The sequence below is a fragment of the Aulonocara stuartgranti genome, assembly GCF_965226115.1.
Source record: "Aulonocara stuartgranti genome assembly, chromosome: 15".
NCBI classification, from domain to species: domain Eukaryota; kingdom Metazoa; phylum Chordata; class Actinopteri; order Cichliformes; family Cichlidae; genus Aulonocara; species Aulonocara stuartgranti.
In genome coordinates this window covers 34,003,478-34,030,682 of record NC_138951.1, presented here as the reverse complement: position 1 = coordinate 34,030,682, position 27,205 = coordinate 34,003,478, and the positions used below count along the sequence as shown (strand labels likewise).

Sequence of the window (27,205 nt, the reverse complement as noted above, 5' to 3'; positions counted from 1 at the left end):
GACATATCTGACCAAAAGAAAAGTTAGAAAAGAGGCAAATATTAGCTTTGATGTATCCAGTGGTGGTGTTTGTATGACCGACACGTCGTTTGAGTACAAAATGCAACATGTTAAAGGATAATTTTGGCTAGCTCATGTCCAGCCTGCACTTGACAGGTGGATAATTGACCTGTGGGATCTCTGTGGATTTTCTTTGGCTCGCAGTACAGTGCCTCTGTTGTATCCAGTGGCTCCTTTGCCCTTTCGTGGCGGGTGCTGCACTACGACACACCTGTATACATTGTCTCTTTTTATGTTGCTCTAGATTCCAGGTTTCTGTGAAGGGGGGAGGGGTTCGTCTATTCCTGGTGTGGAGGGACATGTGAACTGTGATGTGCTGGTTGGCTACAAGGCCGTGTACCGTGTTTGCTTCGGAATGGCTATGTTCTTCCTGCTTTTCTCTCTGCTCATGATCAAAGTCAAGAGCAGTAAAGACCCCCGTGCTGCACTCCACAACGGGTGAGTCAGCATGTCCATCTTCCACATCATGTCTGCTATGACACAAAGTCAGGTTTTATTGAGATTTGATGGATTGATTACTAGGGCTGGGTATCGTCACTGATTTCTAGAATTGATTCAATTCCGATTCACAAGGTCCCGAATCGATTCGATCCACGATTCGATTTAATTCGATTCGATTTGAATCTGGGAAATTTTGACAGTCAGAAATATTATAATTCAGATCAGTACATTTACATATTTTTGTATCTATTAAAAGGAAGCTGACACACGCAAGACTTTATCAAAGGTGTGAGCATCACAGCAGAGGCCTTTGTGTCAAAGTAGCTGAAGATAAAACACAGAAAAACATGAAGGCGATTTTCCTGGCCTGGGATTTATAAAAATATTCTGCAGTACATCAAAAACGAAAGAAAACCATTAATCAACACATGAACATTACCTCTGAAGTTACAGCTGTTTTATTAGAGACACGGCTGAGCGTTTTGCATTTTGCTTAATTTTAAAAAGTTTAAATTTGTTCAGTATTGAACAGCAGAAATTAGGTTTACTTTTCGGAAGTAAGTAAAAGGGAGAAAAAAAAACGTCGGCTGACAGCGCTGTAAACAACGGTAGACTTGTGCGTAACAAGCAAGCGAATAATGCAGAAGAGAGAGAGAGAGAGAGAGCTGTGCATGAAGTGTGATTTTTATCCTGATAAGTCAGCAAAAGTCAGAGGGAATTCATGACGATGTTTATGTGAAGCGTAGTTTGGATCTTCTTTTGCTGCTGGTTCGGTCAATATTGTTTGGAGAGAGATAAAACTAACAGCCATATGATCAGCGCAAAAAGGGCGTAAACACACAGCGCAGACCCGCGGATCAGAATCAGCAGCCGTCGGCTTTCAGCCCCAACCGTGTCCGTGCCGTCAGGTGAGAAAGGCGACATTTCACTGATTCTGATCCGCGGGTCCCGCTGTGTGTTTACATCTTTGTGCAGAAGTCGTGTTCCTGCTCTCATTTACTGTCTTAGCTGTTTGGTGGTTGTTGAAATTTTGTGATCTTTCACCTGAGATTCTGGCACTTCGGGCAAAATACATTAATATTAAAAAATCGATTCAGGATTTTAATGAATCGATTTTACGTTATCCAAGCCAGAATCGATTTTAATCAATAAATCGATTATAAAAACCCACCCCTATTGATTACCTGCTTTAAACATGCCAAACATATCATGTTATTAGAACATGTGACAAGCTGGAACGTGTTGTTGTTATAGCTCACATCAAAACTAGCAGCAGGGAGTGAAAGGCCATCTTTACTGCGGAACATCCCACTTAGGACTGCAGCTAGTGATTATTTTCATGAATATAAGAAGCATTTTCAATTAAATTCAGTTTTATTTAAATAGCACAGCACCAGATGTGTTGCTCACAGTTTCCTGATGTCCATCATTGCACGTTTAAAACATGTTACCATTAATGTACTTGAATGACAACATCTGCAAACGTTTTCAGCAGTAATCTGATTGTTAATTTCTTTATGTTCTGTTTGTCAGGTTTTGGTTCTTCAAGTTTGCAGCAGCTGTTGCCATCACTGTTGGATCCTTCTTCATCTCAGAAGGGCCCTTCACTACTGGTAACTGTTTTTGGTTCACTCTCACTTAGTCCAATTGATTACATTGATCATTGATTGCACACACACACCTTGTTTCATTTTACAGTGCACATTAAAGGACAAGAATAAAGAAATGTGAATGTGCCAGATTAAAGCTCTCTATTCATCTCACACTAAACTGGAGGTTTCATTATATTAGTGTCCTTTGTGTGACGTTCTTTCTCTCACTCTGATCCACAGTGTGGTTCTACATCGGTATGGCGGGGGCCTTCTGTTTCATCCTTATCCAGCTTGTTTTACTCATCGACTTTGCCCATTCTTGGAACGAGTCCTGGGTGGAGAAGATGGAGGAGGGCAACTCTCGCTGTTGGTATGCAGGTATGATGACAAGTGATAGAGGATACTCGTGGAGATGACTAAAGAGCTCTGTCTTTGATCTAATAGATTTGAAGTGCAGACAAAAATGTTTTGGTCATAGCTGGAAAAATAGGATTTACTTAAGACTTATTTTTATGTTATTAATTACAACAGTCACAAGAAATAATTAGGTGTACGCTTGGGTGTATTTGTTTTATATGACAAGTAAACAATTCAAGGTGGTGTTTCCATCAGCTGGAAAAGATTAACACAACTCTATGTTAATGAGGTTTCTTTGTTTTTGTATGTTCACAGCTCTGCTGTCAGTCACCACAGTCAGCTACCTGCTGTCTCTGGTGTCTCTGGTCATGTTCTATGTCTACTACACCCACTCTGATGGCTGCACTGAAAACAAGGTCTTCATAAGCATCAACATGCTCCTCTGCATCGCTGCCTCCGTCATGTCCATCCTGCCACAGATCCAGGTTCACACCACTTCTTGTGTACATTAGATGACTCGACATGTTCAGCTTTTATATGTAGTAGTAAGATGCATTAATCATATTAACATGACAGGATATGTAGGGCTTTATTATGAAGTGATGTTATGCAATGTAACACTAAAAGAATAATGGCATGAATTATAGCAAGATGAGTCAGACATGAGATGATGGAGTCATGGAGGTGTCGCCTAATATAATTCAGAATGTGTCATGTATGAAAGTTGTTGTTAGAAATTAGAGATAACTGATGTGTGGTGTGTCATGTACAGGAGTCCCAGCCCAGGTCTGGCCTGTTGCAGTCTTCTCTGGTGACATTGTACACCATGTACCTGACCTGGTCTGCTATGACCAATGAGCCTGGTAAGAAAACAAAAGCTTTTCAGCCTGCTGTGTTTTGCAGTGTACTGGTATGTAGGGCTGCTCGATTATGGCAAAAATGATAATCACGATTATTTTCACTGAAATTGAGATCACGATTATTTGACGATATTTATTCAACCCTTTAAGACCTACCATAGAACCAAGTCCACCAGAGTTTATATTATTTTTATTTATTTTTTTTACATGCTGTAGTGCCATTTATGGGAGCATTTCAAGTTGCTATACATCAATACAACTGTTATAGCCCATATTTTAATAATATGTATGCATTAAGTGCATAGTAATTACATAAATTGCAAAAAAGTGCAATAAACTACAAAAAAAATTGAAAATCGCTTTTGTTTTGTTTACATATATTTCTACTTGGAGAAATTTAAGAGGTTTATCCCTCAAAACTTTAAATACAATAAAGTTGCAAAAAATAGTTTCCCACCACAGGAAATTTATTTTGAGTGTCTTCATAGTTTTATTTTGGAGATACAGCAATTTTTATATACTGCAGGAAAAACAAAAAACATTCTATGATGCAAATTTGCAAAGAAAACAGCATGTGCCTCATTTCACTGTGGGAAGTGTTACGAACAGCTGATAGGAACGGCAAAGCGTGTTTCTGGAATATTATGTTTTTGTTCCTGCAAGCGCTTTTTATGCAATTTTTGCAAAGCTTTATGTGGAACGAAACCGTGACCGAGGACAAGCTGATGGCATCAGATGTAAGTACAACTCCTCCGGTTTCATATGCAAAACAAATTATTGCGCTAGCTTACACGGTTCAGGTTCTACAGGGATTTAAAAATAGTTACACAAAACGGAGCGTGCTGCTTTGACCGGCTTTAAAGGGTTAACAATTACTTTAAAAAAATAATGTAAAATAGTGTGCAACACCACTGAAGTTTGTTTTTTTTAACCTCTCTTTTCAACCAACGGCAGTCACTCTCCAAATAACTTCTGCTTAGCTTTCCGAGCTTCCCTCGGGTCCTCTTAATCAGCGGTCTCCACCCTTTTTTGCGCCACGGACCGGTTTATGCCCGACAATATTTTCACGGACCGGCCTTTAAGGTGTCGCGGATAAATGAGGGAGGGGCTAATAATCGGCTCAGTCATTTTTAATGATCGTTGAAAGCCCAGATCGTAATCGTGATTAAAATTCGATTAATTGAGCAGCCCTACTGGTATGTGCCCATAACTGACCCCCAGACCCAGGCCTAGCCCCACACACACAGATACACGTCCGTCCACATCTACCCCATGCTCTGACGTGAACGGACAGGTGCCCGCCCAAAGCCAGCAGTGATCCCGGAACGCTGCTTTGAGAATCAGTTTGACACCAACGGATTTCAACTTTATTCTCAAACTGATCAATAATAGTTTTTATCTAATGTGGGCCTGTGTATTTTTGGGATGCTTCATGCTGCATCGATCTATTGTGTGATTTATCAGTTCCATTCTCTCCACATGGTCACACTCTACTTGTGAATATGGGTGTTTCTATTGGTCCAGATAGATCCCACAAGGAAAACTGTTGTGTTAGAGCAGCTGGACAAAGACTAAAAATACTGCAGTGTACAATAAACAGAGTGCCACAGATGCCTAGTGCGGACGCTAATAAATGCACATGCAAAGATTTACAAATACAACAGTGATTTTTAAAAAAGTAGCAACGAAGTTGGTTTAAAAGAAACAGTAAAATTAAGACTGACGTTTTGCAGAGTACTGCAAATTGTGTTGATAAATATGTCCACTATTAATCTAAGAAACTGCTGCATGAAGGTATAATACAAAAATATGTGTGGGATGGTTTGGCTAATAGGTGTGATCTGCTGTCGTAGAACAAGTAGTTACTGTACTGTTCTCTATAAAACAGTAGGAATGAGTTTCTGTAGTGTTGTTTGAGGCAGCGGGGTTGAATCACACTGAGGAAGAATGAAGGAAGGAGCTTTGCTGCCTTCGAAGTGTGGAGTGATGCTGGCTTGTCCATAATGGAGAGCAGTTTGTCCCTCACCGACTCAAAGCCTACGGACTCTGGCGCTGATGCTTTCCGCCAGCAGACAACCGCAAATTAGATGGCCAGACTGGTAGATCACCTCCAACACATTAAAGGATCTGAGCTTCCCCTTCTTATAAACAGCATCAATGTAAACTACCAGTAGCTCTCCACTGTTTCCACCTCCTCACCCATGATGTTGATGGGCCTAGCTGAAGACTTTTTCTTTTGGAAGTCAACTGCCATCTCTGTTGTCTTGATTACATTCAGAACGAGGGGATTTCTTCCTCACCAGCTCTCTGTACTCTGACTCCTGCCCACCCTTAGTACATCCAACCAGTGTGGTGTCGATGGTGATCCAGTGCTTGTTGTTAGGAAAACTGCATACAGTCCTGGTTGGGACGATCCTCACAGAAATGTATACAGTCAGTGATGTAGTCTGTGATGCTATAGCTATCATTTCCATTTGGATCACAGAACATGTCTGTAGTGTCAGAGCATTCCTGCAGGGCATTGCTGTCTTCTACCTCTTCACTGGGTTGGTGGCAACAGGAAGGAAAGGAAGTACAGGAGCACACTAAGAATATAGATGGATAGAACACCTTCCTGAATGCTAAACGCTACTGATACCACTGACATGTAGTGCATTTGAATAGACTTCAGTGGCTGTGCAGATGACGGTAATTAGATAATTAAAGAATCTCTTCTTGTCTCTCAGACAGGAAATGTAACCCAAGCCTTCTGGGCATTATTGGGCTAAACACCACAAGTCCTGGCAGTCAGAACCATGTGGTTCAGTGGTGGGATGCCCAAGGGATTGTGGGATTGATCCTTTTCCTCATGTGTGTCCTTTACTCCAGGTATGGAACTCCTTAATTATCTTTGTAATTCTAAACTTGCAAACACCCAGACAACTAAATGGTTCATTTACTAACCCGCAGGCTGTCTCTTTGTGGATAGCACGATTCTAACTGTAGCCCTCTGTTTATTCGTCAGCATCCGCAATTCATCCAATGCCCAAGTCAACAAGCTGACTCTGACCAGTGATGAGTCTGCTCTCATTGAAGATGGGCCTCAGACGGACAGCTTTGAGGAGGGAAACGGCCCCAACAGAGCTGTGGACAATGAGAAAGATGGTGTCACGTATTCTTACTCTTTCTTCCACTTCATGTTGTTCCTTGCGTCGCTTTACATCATGATGACCCTCACCAACTGGTATAGGTAGGTTTCACGCTGTAGGAGACCTGTATAAGTCTGTCTTTGTACTTTATATTTGTTATTTCATGGGTTTTGTCCACAATAAGTTTAAAGTTGCGCAGTCTTCCATAGTCAGAGACGTTACCTTTGCTCTGGATTTCTTACCTCATATGTGGGGTTTAGGTCCAAATAAGGCGCGTTTTGTGTTTCTGCTAAGGTATATTATTTGGATAGAAGCAACTAGTCCACTTTGTTTGTGTGTGTCCGCAGCCCTGACTCCAAGTATGAGGCCATCACCAGCAAGTGGCCGTCTGTGTGGGTGAAGATCTCCTCCAGCTGGATCTGCATCGCACTCTATGTGTGGACATTGGTGGCTCCACTGGTCCTGGTCAATAGGGACTTTGACTGAAACTGCACACTGTCCCACTGCTCCAAATATTGAAGCTTTCACCTGTGTTTTGTTACTGCAAATTAAGAAACTTAGTAGTTAAATAACATTGCATGAGTCAGTGCTGAAGGAATGGTTGTTTATTGGCTCTGGTGAGTTGCTTGTATTGCTGAGTGTAGCTACATAACCAGAAGGTGATGAACTAGTCAGGACGTTCATGTGTTTTGTTTTGTTTTTGTTTTTTCCAGCTGTGACTTCAGCCCATTCTCATGAATCCTTAACAGTTCATTGCAGTCATTAGTATATCCTGTTAAACCCAGTGACGACTTGCACGTTTTTCTTTGAAAACTCGACGTGATGTTAACAGTAGTTGTATCTGAAAAGGTTCCTATGATCCTGCGTGCACATCAACTCTGCACTGTAATGTTCTGTATGCTGTTTCCTGTTTAAAAAAGGGAAAAAATGTTTTTATTCTTTTGAGTTGTGCATGAGCAGCTGTGACATTTAGAAGCAAGAGTAGGTTCCCACTGGCTCCATCACCCTGCGTGAGCAGTGTTGTGCATATGTGTTGGTGTAGATAGTTCTTCTTTATATTGCACATGTCTGCACACGCTCAGCTAATTGAGTAACAAGATGCATTCTTGTTTTTGTTGCTTCTGACTTGCTTTTTGATAACATTTGTGGTTTTGACTGCTTGACAAGCTTCCTGATAAGTTCTTGCGTAGCGCATTAGCTTGTTTCAGACATATTGTGGATGTGTTTGACTCTCATCTGTGATATTTTTTTTTCTTCTTGACCTAACAGTATATTGTAACTGATTTAATAAAAGAAATATGGGCGGGGGGAGTCAAGTCTAATTTGTTGTTGTTTGTTGTTTAGCTGGGTCGTACACAGTTGTCAGCTTCACCATTATTTGGTAGGTCCACCAAAACACTCATTGAGCTCTGAACCTAAAGGTCTCCTGTGGTAATGTGTCACACAGTATTCAGTCATTTGTTTCCTGAAAGGAAATCTCATCTCATCATGCTTAATACCATTAAATCCAAGCTGAAATCACAAGATGAGATGGCAGTAACATGAAAAACCACCAGGGTAGTGGCAGGAAACTCTAAAGTTATTTTTCTATTTATAGGCGTTTACATTTATCTTCAATTTTGCTCACTTCTTTGTAGTTTGCGTCCAGGCAGTTAGACCTGTATTTTATTTTTTTAAGTGCTCATCAACGACAGTTTTCCACTTTCTGGATATCTTGCAGTGTTCTTCAGTTTATGCAGGCCGTGTACCAAAAGATTCAGGTGGAAATCTTTTGTACCAAATATAATCTTCATCTATAATACAGTACTGCGCTCTGCAGATATTAATTTCAACTGCTGTAATAAAGGAATGTATCAAATAGAGGACAAATAAAGTGCATCTCTTCTCAGTGCTTGTATGTCAACATTTGCAAAGGATTCCTTTTGTTGCAGTGAGGTGTAGAGCTCATCAAGTAATTATTGAGTATTCCACCAATTAATCAGATAAATCATTTTCTTATTAATGAACAATAATAAATATTCAAAAGGTGAAAATTTCCATTTTAGCTACGTCTGTCTACGTGCCCTAGTTAAATGTAACTTCAATGCAAAAATATATAAATACTCGAGTACATTCAAAGGTCAAATAAGATAAGCAATGAACACAAGCTAAACTAAGGCATAAAAATATAACCTGTCTCTGATGGGTTTCTGACAATAATGGGGGCAAAGAGTAGATACGTGCAGTGGTTGGGATTTGGCTATTCCCCTGCCGCTCCTCGTTTCAACTATTTCTACTGCAGATCCCACAGATCAGTCACCCGTCTGCTCACCAGCTTGAAACAAGGAATAACAGTTTGCCTTCTCTGCTCAGCACTTTTATACTTCCACATAACTACATCCAAGCATGTTCCTGGCATGCTTGGACACTTTATTTCACATGTTACATTTTCTCATTCGGTTTAAACCTAAATTATTTTTCTATGATTAATCTTTAGCTTAACAACTTACAACTATTTTTCACACAGGACCAGTAGGATTGGATATTTTTATTCCTCAACAAATAAGTCATCGTTTAAATTGCTATTTGTATTTACTTCAGTTCAATTCAATTTTTTTTTACAGCACCAAGTCACAACAACAGTCGTCTCAAGGTGCTTTATACTGTAAGGTACCCCCACGATAATACATACAGAGGAAAACCGAACAGTCATATGGCCCCCTATGAGCAAGCACTTTGGCGACAGTAGGAAGGAAAAACTCCCTTTTAACAGGAAGAAACCTCCAGCAGAACCAGGCTCAGGGAGGGGCGGGGCCATCTGGGGTGAGACAAGGAAGACAGGATAAAAGACATGCTGTGGAAGAGAGCCAGAGATTAATAACAGGTATGATTCAATGCAGAGAGGTCTATTAACACATAGTGAGTGAAGAAGAAACACCCTCCTCCACAATGGGTTTCATTTAATATGAGTGACTCAGTAGTAACGCAACATATTGTTAAAAATGTCAGTCAGTATTCAGCAGTATTATGTCTGTATTATTGTTTCTACTGAGTAAGTGCATTTCAGAAATGGTTTTCTAATTATTTTTAGGAAATTTGGGATGTGAAAAATAGAATTATGAACACCAACAAATGGACATCTTTTATATTTTATTATTTGAAATGAATCATCTGTCATGTACACCACTAGAGTACACTGAAAAAAATTACCTGTGGGATTAACATAAAAAAAATGTACATTGGTTGCACGCAATTAAGTTATGTTTTGTCAACCTTCGTTTTTTATGTTCCAATTGCATACAATTATTTATACATAAAAACCGTGTCCGATAAATAAAACTCAGTTAAGGTTGATCTCACTGTATGTACTGTACATTTTTTTTTCAAAGCAACCAACAAAAACATTTTGAACAATGACCTGTATTTTTCAAAACAGCATACAGCTGTAACAGCAGTCCAGATGATACATGACTCCTCTGAATGCATCTCTTGAAAAACCAAAATGTACCTCACAAACATCTGCTGGATCCTGAATTCAACATTCTAGGGCCTATGACAAATATAACACTGAATTTGAAATCTCTTTCACGCCTCACTAATACTTACACTGTGGAAAACAGGGCATTAGAATATAGTTATCCTTCTTTCAGCCTGCAAACAATCAGATCCTACAGAGAATCCTTCTTATTATATACAATGTGCACTTATTTTTGTAAATTTATTGAACTTCTTTCTTTGAAATAAGAGCAATATTGGGCAGACGATAGTTTACATCCATACAATATCCTCTTGCAAATATTAGAAGAAATACGTGATAACATAAAAATTACAATACCATCTCTTTACATCATCATATACAGCTACTATACTCTATGCACAGTCTTTGATGACCGTGAACTCAACTCACATTGCTATGTGTTTAAATTACATTCTGGTCAGTCATTTCTCAGTACATACAATATGTAGCTAAATGAATTTGTGTTTATGAGCATGGAGACATTTCTCCATTCAGACCATAAAATGAATACCATGACTTACCTGGGTGATCCCAGCTATCCTGCTTACCAGATTGGGCAAAGCCTAGCACTATTCATTTGTATACAAGGGAAACCTGGGGGTTGCACCTGACTCACAAGTTTATCAGGCTAATGCACTTAACTCTGTCCCAGTTCTTAGGCTACTTTAACAGGAAACTCGTCTCCTTGCTCAGGGCTCAGGGTAGTGTAGATGACAGTGGGCTCCAAGACTCTAGGGCAAAGTGGAGGTGGTTCATATGGTGTTTGATTGTCTTTGTTTCTGAATTGCTTGTAGACTCGTGGGTCCTGGACCACATAGGTTGACGAGGAGGAGTAAAAAACCAGGCCCAAGATAATAATGAAGAATGACAACAGATAGAGACCCGAGAACTGAAACACAGAGACAGAGCTATCATGTGACGTTCAATATATGCATACATGCAATATTTTATTTTCAACCTATTCTAAAACTAATGTAAAGATGCACATTTCTTTTAGGATAATGCTGATTAATAACAGTTCATCGGGATTGGTTGTCCTGACTTGTCTTTTATTTAAATCTTATTTAAAGTCTCATAAAAATCTATTATATTTGTCTTTATTTGATAGTGCATGGTAGAAAATGTAGGGAATCAGTATTATCCAAGAAGGCAGTGTCAAAGTGAGATCTCTGCTGCTGGTATTAACACTATATTGCCAAAAGTATTCACTCACCAATCCAAATCACCAAATTCAAGTGTCCCACTTACGGTGCTTTCATGGCCACTGCTTCTACAAACATTTGTGAGAGAATGGGTCACTCTCAGGAACTCGGTGAATTCCAGTGTGGTGCCATGGTAGGATGCTACCTATGCGACAAGTCTAGTTCTGAAATCTCCTTGCTACTAAATATTCCAAAGTCAAGTGTAAGTGGTATTATAACAACTTGGAAGTGACTGGGGAAGACGGTAACTTATTCACAAATTGGTGGTGTCAGCAGATGCTGATGCATATAGTGAGCAGAGGTCACCAAATTCTGCACAGTCAATCACTACAGACCTCCAAACTTCATGTGATCTTCAGATTAGCTCAAGAACAGATTCCTGTGCAGCTGCATCCAGCCTTACACCACCAAACGCAATGCAAAACCTGCATGCAGTCGTGTAAAGCATGCTGGACAACTGGACTTCAGTGCAGGCAGTGAAAGGAAGGCCTGTTCTCTGGAGTGAAGGCATTTTCTCTGGAGTGACGAATCTCGCTTTTCTATCTGGCAATCGGATAGATGAATTTGGGTTGGTGGTTACCAGGAGAAAGATCTGACTGTACTGTGCCAAGGTTTGGTCGAGGATGGTGGCATTCTCACTCGGTGTTGGTCCAGTGTTGGGAACAGTATCACTTCCTGTTCCTGTTACACAATGGTGTAGCTTATCTGTGTAGCCCATTTAAGTAAAAACTGTTGGAAAATGACTTATTTCCTAGTGTCCCAAAGCTTTATTCAAAGCACACTCTTTGTTGAATAACTGGCTAATTATATTTACAGTATTCATTCACCGTGTCTTTAGGGATTCATTACATTAGCTTAGCTTTTAGCCAACTTACTAGCAGTACAGTGTCTTCAACTGTCCCTCCTGCACCTTAGTCCAAGTAGTCCTACACAGAAACCCCTAGTACACCAACCATTCACATCTAAAATTTTTCCCCACTCTGTGGCACACCCGCCAAGGAACAAACTCTGGTTTGGATCATTCTGTTTTGAGAAACGTGTCGTTACAAACACCATGTCTTCCAAAGGCCAGAGCAGGGACATTCAATGAACCCTGAAATTGCTGGCTAAAGATAAACAGATTTGGTAAAATTCTAATTCACATCGGCAGCAATTAAAACCTAGATACATCAATCGGAGGTCAGTAAAATTAATGTTGAACCAGTGTGTAACTTTACCAAAACAATGTCAGACGTAGATGTAGTTTTCTCTCGTCCCCTCCTCAGTCGAACCAGGAATGACATGCTTAGTCACATATTTTCCTTAAATTGCTGGCTGTCTGAGTGGTGTCCAAAAAATGATGTGAGCTTTATAGATAATTGGGAAACTTTCAGGGGAAAACCTGATCTTAGCATGGAAGACAGCATCCATCCCACTTTGGATGGAGCAGCTCTCATTTCTAGAAATGTATTAAAGCCCCCAAAAGATGACTATCCAGAGCTGGGACCAGGAAGCAGAGTTGCAGTGCTAAAAGCCTCTATGCAGCTTCTCTCCTCCCGTTATCTCCCCAAAAACCCATCCCCTTAGAGACTGTATCTGCTCCCAGTCCAACAAAAAACAAACCAAAACTCAGCAAAAGACAACTTAAACATAAACAAATCACAAAGAAAGACCAATTTAGTATCTATAACTGCACCAACGAGTAAAACTGTTAAATGTGGATCATTAAGCATTAGGTCTGTCTTTCTGAGCCCAGGCTAGAAAACAATTTAATAATTGATCAGCATATTGATGTACCCTGCGTTACAGAAAACTGGTCAAATGAATCAACACCCCTGAGTTATACTAGCTCAGAATCCTCAAAGCACAAGACGAGGAGGAGGAGCAGCAGCCGCAATATTCCACTCCTGCTTATTAATCAACCAAAGACCCAGACAGAGTTTTAATTCATTTAAAAGCCTGATGCTTAGCCTTCTTCACCCTAACTGGAAAACTCAAAAAACAGTTTTATTTGTTATCTATTGTCCACCCTAGCCCTTACTGATTTAGTTTTCAGTTCAGATAAAATAATTATATTGTGGGTGATTTTAACAACCATGTAGATGCTGAAAATAACAGCATAAACATTGCATTTAATCTGTTATTAGACTCAATTGGCTTCTCTCAAAATTTAAAAGAACCCACCACCACTTTAATCACACTCTAGATCTTGTTTTAATATATTGCATAGAAACTTTACGTTTAAAAGTGTTTCCAGAAAACCCTTTCTTGTCTGATCATTTCCTAATAACATTTAAATTTAGATTAATGGATTACACAGCAGTAGGGGAATATCAGAGTAGATGTCTTTTTGAAAGTCTGGTAAGTACGGAAAGAATTCCTCCACCGTTCTCTTCAATGTTATATACCAACACAGAGAGCAGCTAGCTAAATTCTACTCCCACAGTGGTCGATTATCTCGTTAATAATGTTACATCTTTGGTCAGTATGACCCTGGATACTCTGGCTCCTCTGAAAAAGATAACTTAGCTCTGTTGAGCTTTAACATTAACTAGTAATAACTAGTAGAATCTTCCCATTGAATTTTTTTTTTGTGTTTTCCTTCCTCTGGGGAACTAAAAGTACCCACCAAAAAACACATGACATATCAATGGAAAGCATAGGATGTCCTCTCTTTAGTACATCAGTACTTAGTAAGGTACACTACAGGTCAAAAGGTTCAGAACACCCCAATTTTTCCAGTTATTTCTTACAATTCAAGTCGTTCAAGTCTAATGAATGGGTAAGTGGTGAACTGCCAGAGGTTAAAAAAGGTAAGGTTACCAAAAACTGAAAGATAATGTTTATTTCAGAATTATACAAAAATGCCTTTTTCAGGGAACACAAAATGGGTTAACAATTTAAAGCTGTTCTGCAGCAATAGAGGCTCATCAAGCCTTGAAAGCTGTTCATACTAATTCCTACAGCTGTTCCAACCTTTCACTCTGAACACTCTGACAGGAAGAGGTCTGACAGACCCAAAGCCACAACTGATAAACCACAACAGAAAAAAGAACAAGATGGTAAGCTTGAAAACATGGAATGGCCAGCACAGTCTCCAGACTTAAACCCCATCAAGGTGGACAAAAGAGTGAAAGCAAAGTAACCTACAAGTGCCACACATTTATGGGAACTTGTGCAACAGTCTTCCTTAGATAGTTAGATAGTTAGTTTTTGTTAATTTATGTTGTAATTCATGTTAGGTCAGTCTGTCTTGTCTCTGCTAGCCAGCTAACTAGGCCTCTTAGTTAGCTAGTTTAGTGTTTTCTGTTTATTTATGTTGTAAATTTATGTTGCATGTAGCAGCTTGGTCCTGGAGGAACGTTGTTTCGATTCACTGTGTACTAACTGTATATGGTTGAAGTGACAATAAAGCCAACTTGACTTGAAAACTTGAAAAAAAAAAAAAAAAAAAACAGATATGGGAAGAACTTTCTGACAAATATTTGATTGTATTGTAGAAAGAATGCCACAGGTGTGTTCAGCTGTTATATCTGCAAGGGTGGCTACTTTGACGAGTCAACAGTTTAGAATACTTATTTGTACTGTGCTTTCCTTTCAGAGTTCAATCAGACATTAAACTGGATAATTTTCAATAACAAACTGGACAAATTGACTGGCAGTGTAGCTCAAATAAGTCAAAAGATTTTGACCAAAATCAGACCTCATGTTATCTTAAATACCTTAGGTACCTCATAGTACCATATCACCCCAACAGCCCCAATCACTCTCACACTGGAAACTTACTTGTTGTTCCTAGGGTATTTAAACGTAGAATGGGAGGCAGAGCCTTCTTTCAGGCCCCTCTTCTATGAAACTACCTCCCAGCTTGGATTTGGAAGACAGACACTATCTCTAACTTAAGATTAGGCTAAAGACTTTCCTTTTTGACAAAGCTTATAGTTAGGGCTGGACCAGGTATCCCTGAATCCTCCCTTAGTGATTGCGCCATAGGCCCAGTATTTCTCCTTCTCTCAACCCTTGTCACTCACTATGTGTTTATACACCACTCTGCATTTAATTAAGCATTATTATTCATCTCTTTCTCCCTTCCACAGCATTTTTTTGTCCCGTCTTTCTCACCTCTATAAGTTGCAGCAGATGACCTTCCTAAGCTTGCTTCTGGTGGAAGTTTCTTTCTGGAGGTTAAAAGCTTTTCTTTCCACTGCCACCAAAGTGCTTGCTCATAGGAGGTCATCTGATTGTTGGGATTTTCTCTACATTATTGTAGGGTCTTTACTTTAAAATATTAAGCACCTCAAGGCAACTGCTGTTGTGATTTGGTGCTATATAAATAAGATTGAATTGAATTGAAATATGGTGTGGGGGTGTTTTTCAGGAAGTGAGCTTAGCCCCTTAGTTCCCAGGAACTCTTAATAGTTCAGCATACCAAGACATTTTAGACAATTTCATGCTCCACACTTTGTGTATTTGCGATCATTCTCTTGCTTATACATCCACCTTCATTTTATCATCATCATCCTGGTAGATGGCAGCAGCTTTTTATCATGATCGTCTCAATACATGTTTTCTTCAATTACATGAAGCATACCAGTGCTCTATGCTGAAAAACAGCCCCACATCATGAGGTTCCCACCTCCAAACTTCGGTGTTGGGATGGCGTTTTTGAGGTCATATACAATGTCTTGACTTCTTTTCATGTGTGGATTGTATGGGTTGTTACCGACATCTAGTGATATTTCATGTCAATAGCACCATTAAAAATATATTTACTAAGAACATAGATGAAGCGTTCAATACTTATTTTACCCCCTATACTGTGCTAAAACAATCATCTGACAAATAAACTCTCTAAAGGCAGTATTTAAGCATTTCAGCTCCCAGTTTTGGGATTACCTGTTTTCCCTTCTAGTGGACATGGTTAATGGCAACTAAGCTATTGATAGTTTCTTATATGCTACAACTAAGCTACAACGTAAATAAATGTGGCATAAAGACCGTCAGTTACGAGACTTCCGATAAAAATTTACTATAAAAATTATTATTTTTTTTTTTCTAAGGTTGTAAGAAAACAGTTTCCAGAAAATCTGCTCAGTTTAAACTCTTAGGTAGCATTTTAAAATATGCTTTGACAAATTTTTACAACACATCTCAAGTTCTCAGCTTTGAAGATACATTTCTCATTATAGCATCACCGAATACAGTAAAGATAAACTCCGTTTTCCTTGTATTACTTCTGGAGCCTGTGTGAATGTCCTGCTGCCCATGTCACCAAACCCACTCACCCTCCACCATCAGACCTGTGCCACCTGCCTGCCAGCATAGCTCTTGCCTTTTTGTGTTCACCTCATCCATTCTTAACTTTATATCACTTTTTATGAGCAAAAAAATGTTTCTAAGTGCCACAAGTATCATTAGCATTTTCATAAGTCACAACAGTGTACATCATTTATACCACAATGCAGTTCAGTTATTTTAGTTTTAATCAACTAAATCAATTAGTCTAGTCAAACTAAATAGTGCTTTACTCTTATATATATATCTTTTAAACTGCACATCATCACATAAATGATTCCTGGCAGTTGATTACCTTGTAGTGAAAGAGAAAGAGGCCACAGAAGAGACTGTAAAGGTCAGCTGTGAGCAGAGACAGATTGACTGAGGTGGCACTAGTCCTCTTCATCACAACAGGCATGAAGCTGTAAAGGCCAAACATGAAGGCACTGAAACCAACATAAAGAAGACCTGTGAACACACAAAGAGGTATCGTTTTTAATAGGATTTACTTTTATTTCATTATAAAGTGCTCAAATACAGTAGAGAAACTCTATATAAGAACCAGTCTATGTACCATTTACCATAAAAGTGGTTATTGTGATCTTATGGATCATGCTATGAGTTATTGCTAACTCTTCATTCCCAACCTACACTGTAGAGATGCAGAAAAACACATTTGTGTACCAACATTTTTTACATACTGAGGCATAGTCACAAGCCCTTTTCTCCAGACAAACCAAGGCAAAAAACTTTTATGGGATTTCCTAACACATTTTGTGTCTTTTTGTAAGTGAACAGGGTACTTCTCCAATATTTTTCATTTTAGTTCAGTTGTATTTATATTGAACCAAATCACAACAACAGGTGCCTCAATGTGATCTATATTTAAATTCTAGCCTGATTCTACTAGAGGTTTCTTTCTATTACAAGGGAGTTTTTTCTTCACAGAGTCTCTAAGTGCTTGCTCATAGGGGGTTGTCTGATTCCAATACTATGTGGTCTTTATCTTAAAATGAAGTGCCTTAAGGGACTTTTGTAAATAGTCTCTATACACATATACAGTTGAATTGAACTAACTTGAATGTGATTCCTGCCACTTTGACCAAGATCCATGTGAGCAGATCTGAGAATGAGAGGTTTCAGGGTGTTTTGCCTCCTCTTTTATGGCTGATGTACCTACCATCAAAATGCCATCTTGTGTGACTGGCAGCAGCCACTAGAGAGGGCTACCTTATAATGCAAGCATGTAGCTTGAAAATTTCTTCTCAGAAGCCCATCCCTTGATAAAGCACACTGGTTCCATCTCTGACTCTGTCACTTACAGAAGGGAGCTGAAGAGCGTGCAAATCTTTGAAGTCTTATTTGTGAGAAAGCTTGAGAAAGTCTGATAAAGTTTGAGAAACAAATGCTTTGACTTTTTATCCTTGAGTGATGGTTTCCCATGTTTTCCTAAGTGATGAGCTTCATTACATACTTCAATACGAGGACCCATGTGCTTGGAAGTGTGAGTAAATGCATTAACTGCATTTTCATTGACCTCTAGGTCAATACAGAGATGCTGTAGGTCAGCATCTCTGCAAAAAGCCACATCATCTGCAAAAAGCAGAGATGAGATCCTGAGAAAGTGAAAGCCTTCCACCACTTGGCTACGCCTAGAAATTCTGTCCATAAAAATAGTGAACAGAATCGGTGACAAAGGGCAGCCCTGGCGGAGCCCATCACCCACCAGGAACAAGTCCGACTTATTGCTGGCTATGCGGACCAAGCTCTTCGAAAGCGGTCGTATAAGGACTGAATGGCCCGTAGCAATGGGCCAGACACCCCATACTCCCGGAGCACTCCCCGCAGGACATCCCGAGGTACATGGTCGAATGCCTTCTCCAAGTCCACAAAACACATGTAGACTGGTTGGGCAAACTCCCATGCACCCTCGAGTATCCTCAAGAGGATAAAGAGCTGGTCCAGTGTTCCATGACCAGGACGAAAACTGCATTGTTCCACCTGTATCCGAGGGTCAAGTAACACACACACACACACACACACACACACACACAGTTGTGTGCGTGTGTGTGTGTGTGTGTGTGTGTGTGTGTGTGTTCAGAGTCACCTATCTGCCAGTTCCAGGATACTCTTAGAAGCTCTTTGTGTTCCATGATAGCCCTGCAACAAAGCATACACAGAGATTTAATAGCACTGGCTTATTTTTACAGAACCAGAGTTCCTTTAGGGTCTTGGTGCACAGTGGACAAAGAATGTTTATTCTAGTTTAGTATGGCCAAAACCACTTTCAGTGGTCCCAAAAAAGTTGATTCTGTTCATCTGGACGTAACATAACAATTTGCATATTAATGATCAAGAAACTGACCTCATGGCCCATTGTTTGCCAGTGGTGCTAGTTTCAGTCATTATACAAATGTACTCATTATACAGTTGGAGAAACCTGCAGTCAGCAGAGACTGAAGAAGTCACTTGGATGAGTGACAAAACGTTTCTCCCACTGAAAACACTATGTTCAAATGAACAGAATGAACCTTTTGGGATTTCCTTACCTGGATGATTGAGCATGCATCAAGACACTTTCAGTGGTGTTTCGCTTTTTGTGTAAAGGTTCAAATTGCAGATAAATGGGGTGGTTGTAGCTCAGGAGGGAGAGCAGGTAATCTGCATACCAACTGGAAGGTTTGGTGGTTTGATTCCTGGCTGCTCTATTGTGCATGCCATATATACTTGGGAAGATGCTAACCCCAAGTTGCTCTCTCCAATGCATATACTGGAGTATGAATGTTAGATAGAAAGCACTTACTTAGAAAACACATTAAAAAAGTGCTTGTGTGAATGGGTGAATAAGTTAAGTTGTATAAACTGGCTTGAGTGCTCAGGTGGAGTAAAAGAAGTTCTATATAAGAACTAGTCCATGTGCCTCAAAGTTTTAGATTTCATTTCCTGGTGAAAATTTGTCTAAAATACCTGAGCCTACCTATAAGTTACATTCAGAAAGTGTTGTTCTTACATCCTCTCACCATTTGTACCTGTAATGTACCTGTGTTATCATTATGCATTAATACTTAATTTTTTAAAGGTAAAATGTATTCTCTTAAAGGCTAATAACAAATGCTGTAAAATACACATAGTTCAGTTAAAAGTACAATATGTCTAAAATTTGATTAAATTTAAATTTAAATTTAGAAATTAAAGAAAACTACATCAAAACTGTGCTAAATATACCTAGCTTGTTACTTATTAAATTTTGACCACTTGCATTTATGAAGCATGTTTCTCCTCCACACAAACTCACAGCTGAATGCCGCTGAAGAAGGATCCAAATAGTCCCAACATGCCCAGGAATTCAACACGACTCAAGTTCTTTACAATAAACTCTTCGCATACATTGGATATTCCGTACAGCATAGCTCCTCCCAGAACTAGCAGATTCCCAAACAGCTTCTGCTCTCCTGGAAAGATTCAGGAAGAAAGAGAGGAGGAATCAACACTCACAAATGACCAAGAGACCCCAACAAACTCACAGCACCCACACATGCATGCACCCTTAGTGGGCCACAATAATGCATTCTTTATCATATCAAATTACCAGTGGATCTGTGCCTTGATGAGCTGCTTGCAATCAAATGTAAATTTGTTGAGTGTCATCTTTTAAGTATTTATGTGTACTTGACAGTGTGTACTTGGTACTTGCCAAAGCCTTGCTGTCCACCAAGAAGAATGTCAGCTCCTACAATGCAGCCAATGCCAAGCAAACATAGACCTGTCCCGACAAAATGGACAGTCTTGTATCTCACTAGGAGAAAGAACCAGGACAGCAGCAATACCACTGGGATGACAAAACAGTCTAAGAGCTGAGAGAAAGAATCGTGCACAGAGAAAAAAATAAACAGGTTGATGATTTCTTTTTCGTTCACACCGGAAGTGTTGTTTCATTCTAATCAGACTTATCTTTTTGTTACTGTTGACTAGTGGCTCCATTACTGTGTATTCTAAACAATGCAATAAGTGATTTCAGTAGAGTTCCTAGTGGTCTGTCAATGCAGATTAGATCCGCATCACTGTCAGAGGATACCAATTTAATGTTTAAGAGACCCAAAGATTAATAATCAAATAGAATAGAACAGAATAGCCCTTTATTGTCATTGTAGATGTACAATGAAATTGTGGGTGACCCACACAAACTGCAGGAATATAATATAAATAGTAAGACTGCAGGAATAATTATTCATCCATCCATCTTCTTCCGCTTATCCGGATCTGGGTCGTGGGAGCAGCAGCCTAAGCAGAGAAGTGTCCATTTGAGCAGGTGGGTGTAGCTGGTGTGGATCCCTGCCTCCTGTAACCACCTTGGGGCGGGCCTACCATTCTCTCAACTGGACAGCGCACCTAGAGTTAGATCTGGACAATCAATGGAGGCTATTTATGGCCAACTTCACTGTCACCTCACCGCCAGTTCGGCAACCCACCTAAGCTGGTAACAGGCTCAAAGGCCGTTAAAGTTTCCATTTATGACACCCCATACTCCTGAAGCACCTCCCACAGGACACTACCAGGGACATAGTCTAATGCCTTCCACAAGTCCACAAAGCAGCTTGTCCAGTGTTCCACGACCAGGATGAAAGCCGCATTGTTCCTCCTGTATCCAACTACGGACTCTCCTTCACATCTCCTTCACATCACCCATCATTGAATCATACTTTTATTATCTCTGGCTCTCTTCCGCAGCATATGATTTTTCTTGTCTTCTTTCCCTCTCCAGAACCAGTCTCGGCAGATGGCCGCCCCTCCCTGAGCCTGGTTCTGCTGGAGGTGTCTTCCTGTTAAAAGGGAGTTTTTCCCTCTCACTGTCGCCAAAGTGCTTGCTCATAGGAGGTCATATGATTGTTGGGTTTTTCCCTGTATGCATTATTGTAGGATCTACCTTACAATATAAAGCACCTTGAAGCAACTGTTGTTGTGATTTGGTGCTGTATAAATAAAATTGAATTCAACTGAAGTCGGCAGTGCTCCACTCGCACTATACACAGTGCAGGTAGAGCACCACTTTCCCCTCCTGAGTCGCGTAAACATATCGCAATATATATCATGTATCATGAGAGGGCCAAAAAATATCTTGATATTAGATTTTCCTCTCATCACCCAGCCCTACTTTATTCTATACACTTTAAGCACTTTACATACCTTGCACCCTGTGCTAATTTAAATTCACTTATTACATTTCAAAGAAATGCATGTCTTTGAAATTCAAAGACATGCATTTCTTTGAAATGTGGGAGGAAGCCAGAGTAACTAAATTCTGAACTGCAAATCCCACATATCCAACCAAGGACCTGCTTGCTCTGATGCAGCAACACCTAGCATGGCACCACCATGCCACACTGGCGAAGCAGAAGTCAAGGTATCCTGATTCTTCACTGATTTTCCATAATGGAACTCAAGGGCTTTTTTATTTAAAAAAACAAACAAAAAACCTCAAACAAGCTTTGTACCATAAACATCAACATTATTTTGTCAGACTTCACAAAAACTCTATGGGTACTATGAGGACAGCTGGCTTTGATGTAATGTCTGCAAACACGCACAGAAGCACTCACACATACCAACCTGTACACTGGACAGTGTAGTGTACTGGTAAGCCCTAAGGACCAAATAGTTGGCCTCAATGTCTATGACACCCAGAATCATGTATTTCCACCAGCGCTGCATTAGAATGGCCAGCAAGTTCCCTTCCCCTGGTGAGAAACATAGAAAGGGACAAAAGGAAAGAATCTCACAACAGTATTCCAAACATAGGGACAAGAATTCACTCCATTACAGCACATGTGCACACACACACTCACACACAAAATCGTGTTTTCATATCTTAGTGGGGACATCTAATGCTTTCCCTAGCATCTTACCCTAACCATCACAAATGAAGGATAACCCTAACTGCTTAGCCTAAACCTAACCATAAACGTATTGTAACCCTGATACTAAAACCACATTTTGAGTGTCAAAAAGACTTCAAACTCTTGGGGACAGGCATTTTGTCCCCATAAGGGCTACTGGTCCCCACAAGTTTAGTAATATTCAAATTTTTGGTCCCCACAAATATATGTAAACATTGTGTACACACACACACACACACAAAGTTACAAATGTCCTATTTAGTCAGTCAGCCAAAAATATTATTTTCTGTTTATATTTCGTGAAAATTGTGCAAGTAGTTTATACCATAAGATCAAATATGAAAGTCATTTCCACAACTTTGTCATTATCAAATAAAGTTAGGATCTTGCAACACAGAAGTTTGCAACAAGTGACAGTGAGTCTTTCACATCAATGTGAAAGATCAACAGGACCCTAAGAGTCTTCATCAGGGACTCAATGGGGACGTGGCAGACAACACTAGAGGCCAACTTCAAAGTCATAGCACAAGTCGCCATCAAGTGCAGGATGTACCAAGAAGATGCTCTGTCCCCACTGCTGTTCTGCATAGGCCTGAACCCCCTCAGTGAGTTCATTAACAACACTGGCTATGGATACCGACTATGGAATGGAGCAGTTGTCAGTCACCTCCTCTACATGGATGACATTAAGCTGTATGCCAAGAGTGAACAAGACATCGATTCACTGATCCACACCACCAGGATATACAGCAATGACATCGGAATGTAGTTCAGACTGGAGAAGTGTAGTCAGATGATAACAAAAAGAGGGGAAGGTAGTCAGAAGCTCTGAGCACAAGATCCATAGAGGCTGGGGTCTATCACACCAGGCAAGACCCGAGGCGCAGACTGTGTAAAGATGTCCCCGAGACAATCCAGCACATAACAGCAGGGTGCAAGATGCTAGCAGACAGGGCATACATGGAACACCATAACCAAGTGGCCGGCATAGTATACAGAAACATCTGTGCCGAATATGGCGTGGAAGTTCCGAGGTCAAAATGGCAAACTCCCCCAAGGGTGGTGGAGAATGACCGAGGGGCTTCCAGATACAGACGGACAAAATGGTGGTGGCTAACCAACCCGACATAGTGTTGGACAAGCAGAAGAAGACGGCCTTAGTGATAGATGTAGCAATACAGAAGGAAGGCATGAAGGAACATGAGAAGCTTGAGAAGTAACAAGGGCTCAGCGAAGAGCTCAAGAAGATGTGGAGGGTGAAGGTAACAGTGATCCCAGTGGTAATCGAAGCGCTCGGTGAAGTGACTCCCAAGCTAAATGAGTGGCTCTCATCAAAATAACTAATGTCCACTCTTATTGGAGTGGACTCTGACCACTAACCTCTAACTCAGCATCCTCATCCTCCTGGACCTTTCTCTAGCCTTCAACACCGGTTTCTCATCTAACTAACCGGTGCTTTACTCTCTTGCTTTCAGTCCTATCTCTCCAACACACAATAGTTTGTGAACAGTAAATGGACATAAAGCACTTTTCTACTCTATATACAGTTGGAGAAACCTGCAGTCAGCAAATATGAAAGTGCATATTTGCTGACTGCACAGACAGTTAGTTAGAAAGCACTTTATACAAGTGCTTTCTAACTAACATTGGCACACATTCATACTCCAGTGGATGCATCGGAGTGCAACTTGGGGTTAGTATCTTGCCCAAGGATATTTAGGATTCAGACTGGAGGGTTTGAACAACCAATTAGCAGATGACCTGCTCTACCGCCTGAGCTACAGCCACCCAGTCTGTTACACGTCTACTCCAGTTAACCAAGATGTGCCTCAAGGTTCTGTGCTTGGATCCCTGCTCTTCATTTTGGTATTTATTTGCGAATCTAGTTTCATTTCAGCTTATCTGGTTAAATTCAGTCATGCCTAGGTTACAGTGTAAGTTCATGGCTTATCACGTTCCCCTTATGTCCCACCCCTGTGTTTAAGTCTCCCATATTGGTTAGTGTGTCTGTCTGTCATGTCTCATGTCTGCGTGGTTCATGTTGTCAAGCTCATGTCACGTCTGCGTCCTATTTATAGTTCCTGTTGTATTTTGAAGGGGTCTTGTGTTCCATGGTGTCATTAGGTTCATTCTAGTCAGCTGTTTCCTCATGTGTCTCCACTTCCATTGATCTCCTCGTTTGTGTATTTAAGCCCTCTGTCTTCTTGACTTCAGTGTCTTGTGTCTGTGCTACCCACATCATCTCACAGTTTTCATAGTTATCTTGTTAAAAATCATAGTGAGAATCATAGTTTAAAGTCATAGTTAAAATTTGCCCAGTGTAAATTTCGGTTTTCTCTCATTTTGCCTTGTCTTATGTTTGTGAGTTTCAGCCCCAAAATAAAAGCTTGCTTTTTGTTCAAGTTTAGTTTTGGTTCCTCATCTGTGTCTCCACCTGGGTCCTCCTCACACACTCCACACAGTCTGTCTCCGCAGGCTGTGACAATATTAACATAAAAACAAAACATAAAACAGGCCTGATGGTACTCAAACTGAACATGAATTAAAAGTCAACACAAAAAAGACTGTATAGACCCTGGTATTCATTGACATAGACAGTTGCCTCATCTTCATTATTATCATTCTTATTATAATTAGATAGCAAGATAGAATATTGATATTGATTTATGCACTCACACATCTTAGCTTGTGGCTTTACCTTGCTTGACTGCCAACGTGGTAGTGTACACCAGAAACAGCAGGATATAGTTGAGGAAGCTCTGAAACACTGGAGTGTTAGCGTGAAAGTCATTCGCCAGGTATTTGCTTGTCAGACCTAAAGCGCAAATTAACAAGGACAGGACCTGACCCAGGGCCAAGGTCACCAGCAGGTCCCTGTGGAGGACAGCACACACGGACAAAAAGTCAGTTTTATGACTGAGCATGAATGGCAAGGATTATTATAATCATAAGGCAATAATATACTCTAACGTTCTCTGCTTGTTACATCATTCTCTGTCATAAGAGATGACTTATAAAATTAAATACCTGAAATCATACTTACTAATGCAATAACCGTTTTTGGCCACCAGGAGTACTTGAATGTACCAAGAAGCACACAGTGACCCACAATATTTTGTCAAAAGTATACGCTTGTCCGCCTTCACAAGTATGTGAACTTTTTTTAAAAAGAAAACCTGTCCTGCAGTCAGTATTGTGATCTGAGTGCACGGTGGTGCCGAACACATTTTGCCTTTGCAACAACAGCTATACAGAATCTCTATAGGCTCCTCTTGTTCATGTGAATCTTTTATCTGTTTATTTGTTTGTTTGTTTTTGTTTTATTTCAGACATTACATTATATGTGGAATAGTACAATGATGTCTAAGGCAAGACAGGCAAGACACCAAAACAATAAAAAAAAAATACAACAGGTGGGGAGGTAGAAACAAATAGACAAAAACAGACAAAATAGTTTGTTTGAAACAAACAAGAATTCCTTTCACTGGAGCTTGTAAAAACAACCCCAGACCATAATACCCAGTTTACACCAACCACTGCATCCAATGCTTTATATTGTACTTAGTGATGTAATGCTTAAATGTAGCTGCTCGGCCATGGAAACCAAAAATGATCATCACTTGATATCTTACTGTTTGTGTCTGATAAGGTTGTCCACTGTTGGAATGACAGAGAATGAATCAAAACAGTACAAGGAAGGCAGCTAAAAATTAGAAGTAGAATAGAATAGAATTAGAATTGAACTTACCATAAAGCTATGTAAAACTGAAATGGTCCTCCTCCACCAAGACAGAAATAACTATTTGTGCAATAATTACCAAGAGGATGTTGATTAAACTTGGTGGAGATGTGGGACATGAGAAAAGGAAGAACCTATTGAACCCATTCGATTACTTTCCGCATCTTGCAAAAGAAGGATCAACTTAAGCCTTTCTGTAGGTTACTACAAGTGACTCTTTCACTTTGTCACGTTGTTTTCACAGCTGAAACGTTGATGTGTTGCACATATAAATTCGAGCTAGTTTAAGCTAATAGACGACACCAATATAGGAGAAATATGCTTTCTCTTTCTAGTCCCTGTCAGTACTCTCGCTGCAGCATTTTGGATTAACTGAAGGCTTTCCAGGGAGTTTTTTAGGACATTCTAATAATAACGAATTACAGTAATCATGCCTAAAAATAATAAATCCATCTACTAGTTTTTCAGCGTCACTGTGAACAGGGATATTTATAATTTTGGAGATGTTTCGAAAATGGAAGCGAGCAGTCCTACATATTGGTATTGGTAGGCATGTAGTAGGCAAATACAAAGGGAGTTTGAAGGATGCAGTGAGTGAGGCCAATGAGTAGAGGTGACGGAGGCTTTAGCAGACACGGGGACTGGACAGCAGCAATTTAGCGGAAAGATAAACGCAGCACGGCAGCAGACACCGACCCAACACAACTTGTCTAGCCCTGGACACCAACATAAAACGAAATGTATTATAAATGTATTAACGCTCCTTCTCGAATGCTTTACCCTCCACACACACAGCTCTTTGCACGATGCTACGATGACATCTGTTGCTCAGTATGCAGCAGAATCTGACGGGTGTGATGGAGAGCCTGTGTTTGGAGCGCAGAGTGAATGTAAATTGTTCAGCGCCATCACGATCATCTTACCTCGTCAAGACCTTTCTGATCCGCTGGTAAAGGCTTGCGGTGCCCGTATCTCTGGGAACACCCTGTACTGTCGACACAAAAGAAATCATTCTTTTACCGAGCGTGCGGATATCAGCGCATTGTGCTCGGAGGAGTACCGGAGGAGAAGGAGGGGCGTCGGCAGAGAAGCTGCGGAGCTACTGGTCTCCGTCCCGCGGGCAGCAGTGCACAGGTTGCAATGCACTTCGCAGGTGATACAAAAGCAACGACGCTGTTTC

General features: G+C 40.2%; 2 protein-coding genes across 3 annotated transcripts in view; one reads left to right on the top strand and one right to left on the bottom strand.

Annotated features, from left to right (window-relative positions):
* The window catches only part of serinc1 (serine incorporator 1), a 10,861-nt gene extending 3,101 nt beyond the window's left edge, over positions 1–7,760 (top strand). Inside the window, exons 3-10 of the mRNA XM_082504765.1 lie at positions 305–498; positions 2,035–2,114; positions 2,334–2,471; positions 2,766–2,935; positions 3,223–3,313; positions 6,037–6,178; positions 6,315–6,539; positions 6,786–7,760. Coding sequence (XP_082360891.1) covers positions 305–498; positions 2,035–2,114; positions 2,334–2,471; positions 2,766–2,935; positions 3,223–3,313; positions 6,037–6,178; positions 6,315–6,539; positions 6,786–6,924 — 1,179 coding nt within the window. The 3' untranslated portion in view covers positions 6,925–7,760. The remainder of the gene's footprint in view (positions 1–304; positions 499–2,034; positions 2,115–2,333; positions 2,472–2,765; positions 2,936–3,222; positions 3,314–6,036; positions 6,179–6,314; positions 6,540–6,785) is intronic.
* Positions 7,126–27,205, bottom strand: slc35f1 (solute carrier family 35 member F1). Of its 2 annotated transcripts, none has more exons than XM_082504770.1 (8): positions 26,949–27,205; positions 24,985–25,160; positions 22,000–22,127; positions 20,087–20,246; positions 19,688–19,844; positions 18,500–18,552; positions 16,706–16,860; positions 7,126–10,823 (listed from the first exon to the last, which is right to left on the bottom strand). In XM_082504770.1, the coding sequence occupies exons 1-8, from the start codon at positions 27,035–27,037 to the stop codon at positions 10,590–10,592; spliced, it is 1,152 nt and encodes a 383-aa protein (XP_082360896.1). In that variant the 5' UTR covers positions 27,038–27,205; the 3' UTR covers positions 7,126–10,589. The 2 variants fall into 2 exon arrangements, with proteins under 2 accessions (XP_082360896.1, XP_082360895.1); XM_082504769.1 differs by lacking the exon at positions 26,949–27,205 and adding an exon at positions 26,035–26,157.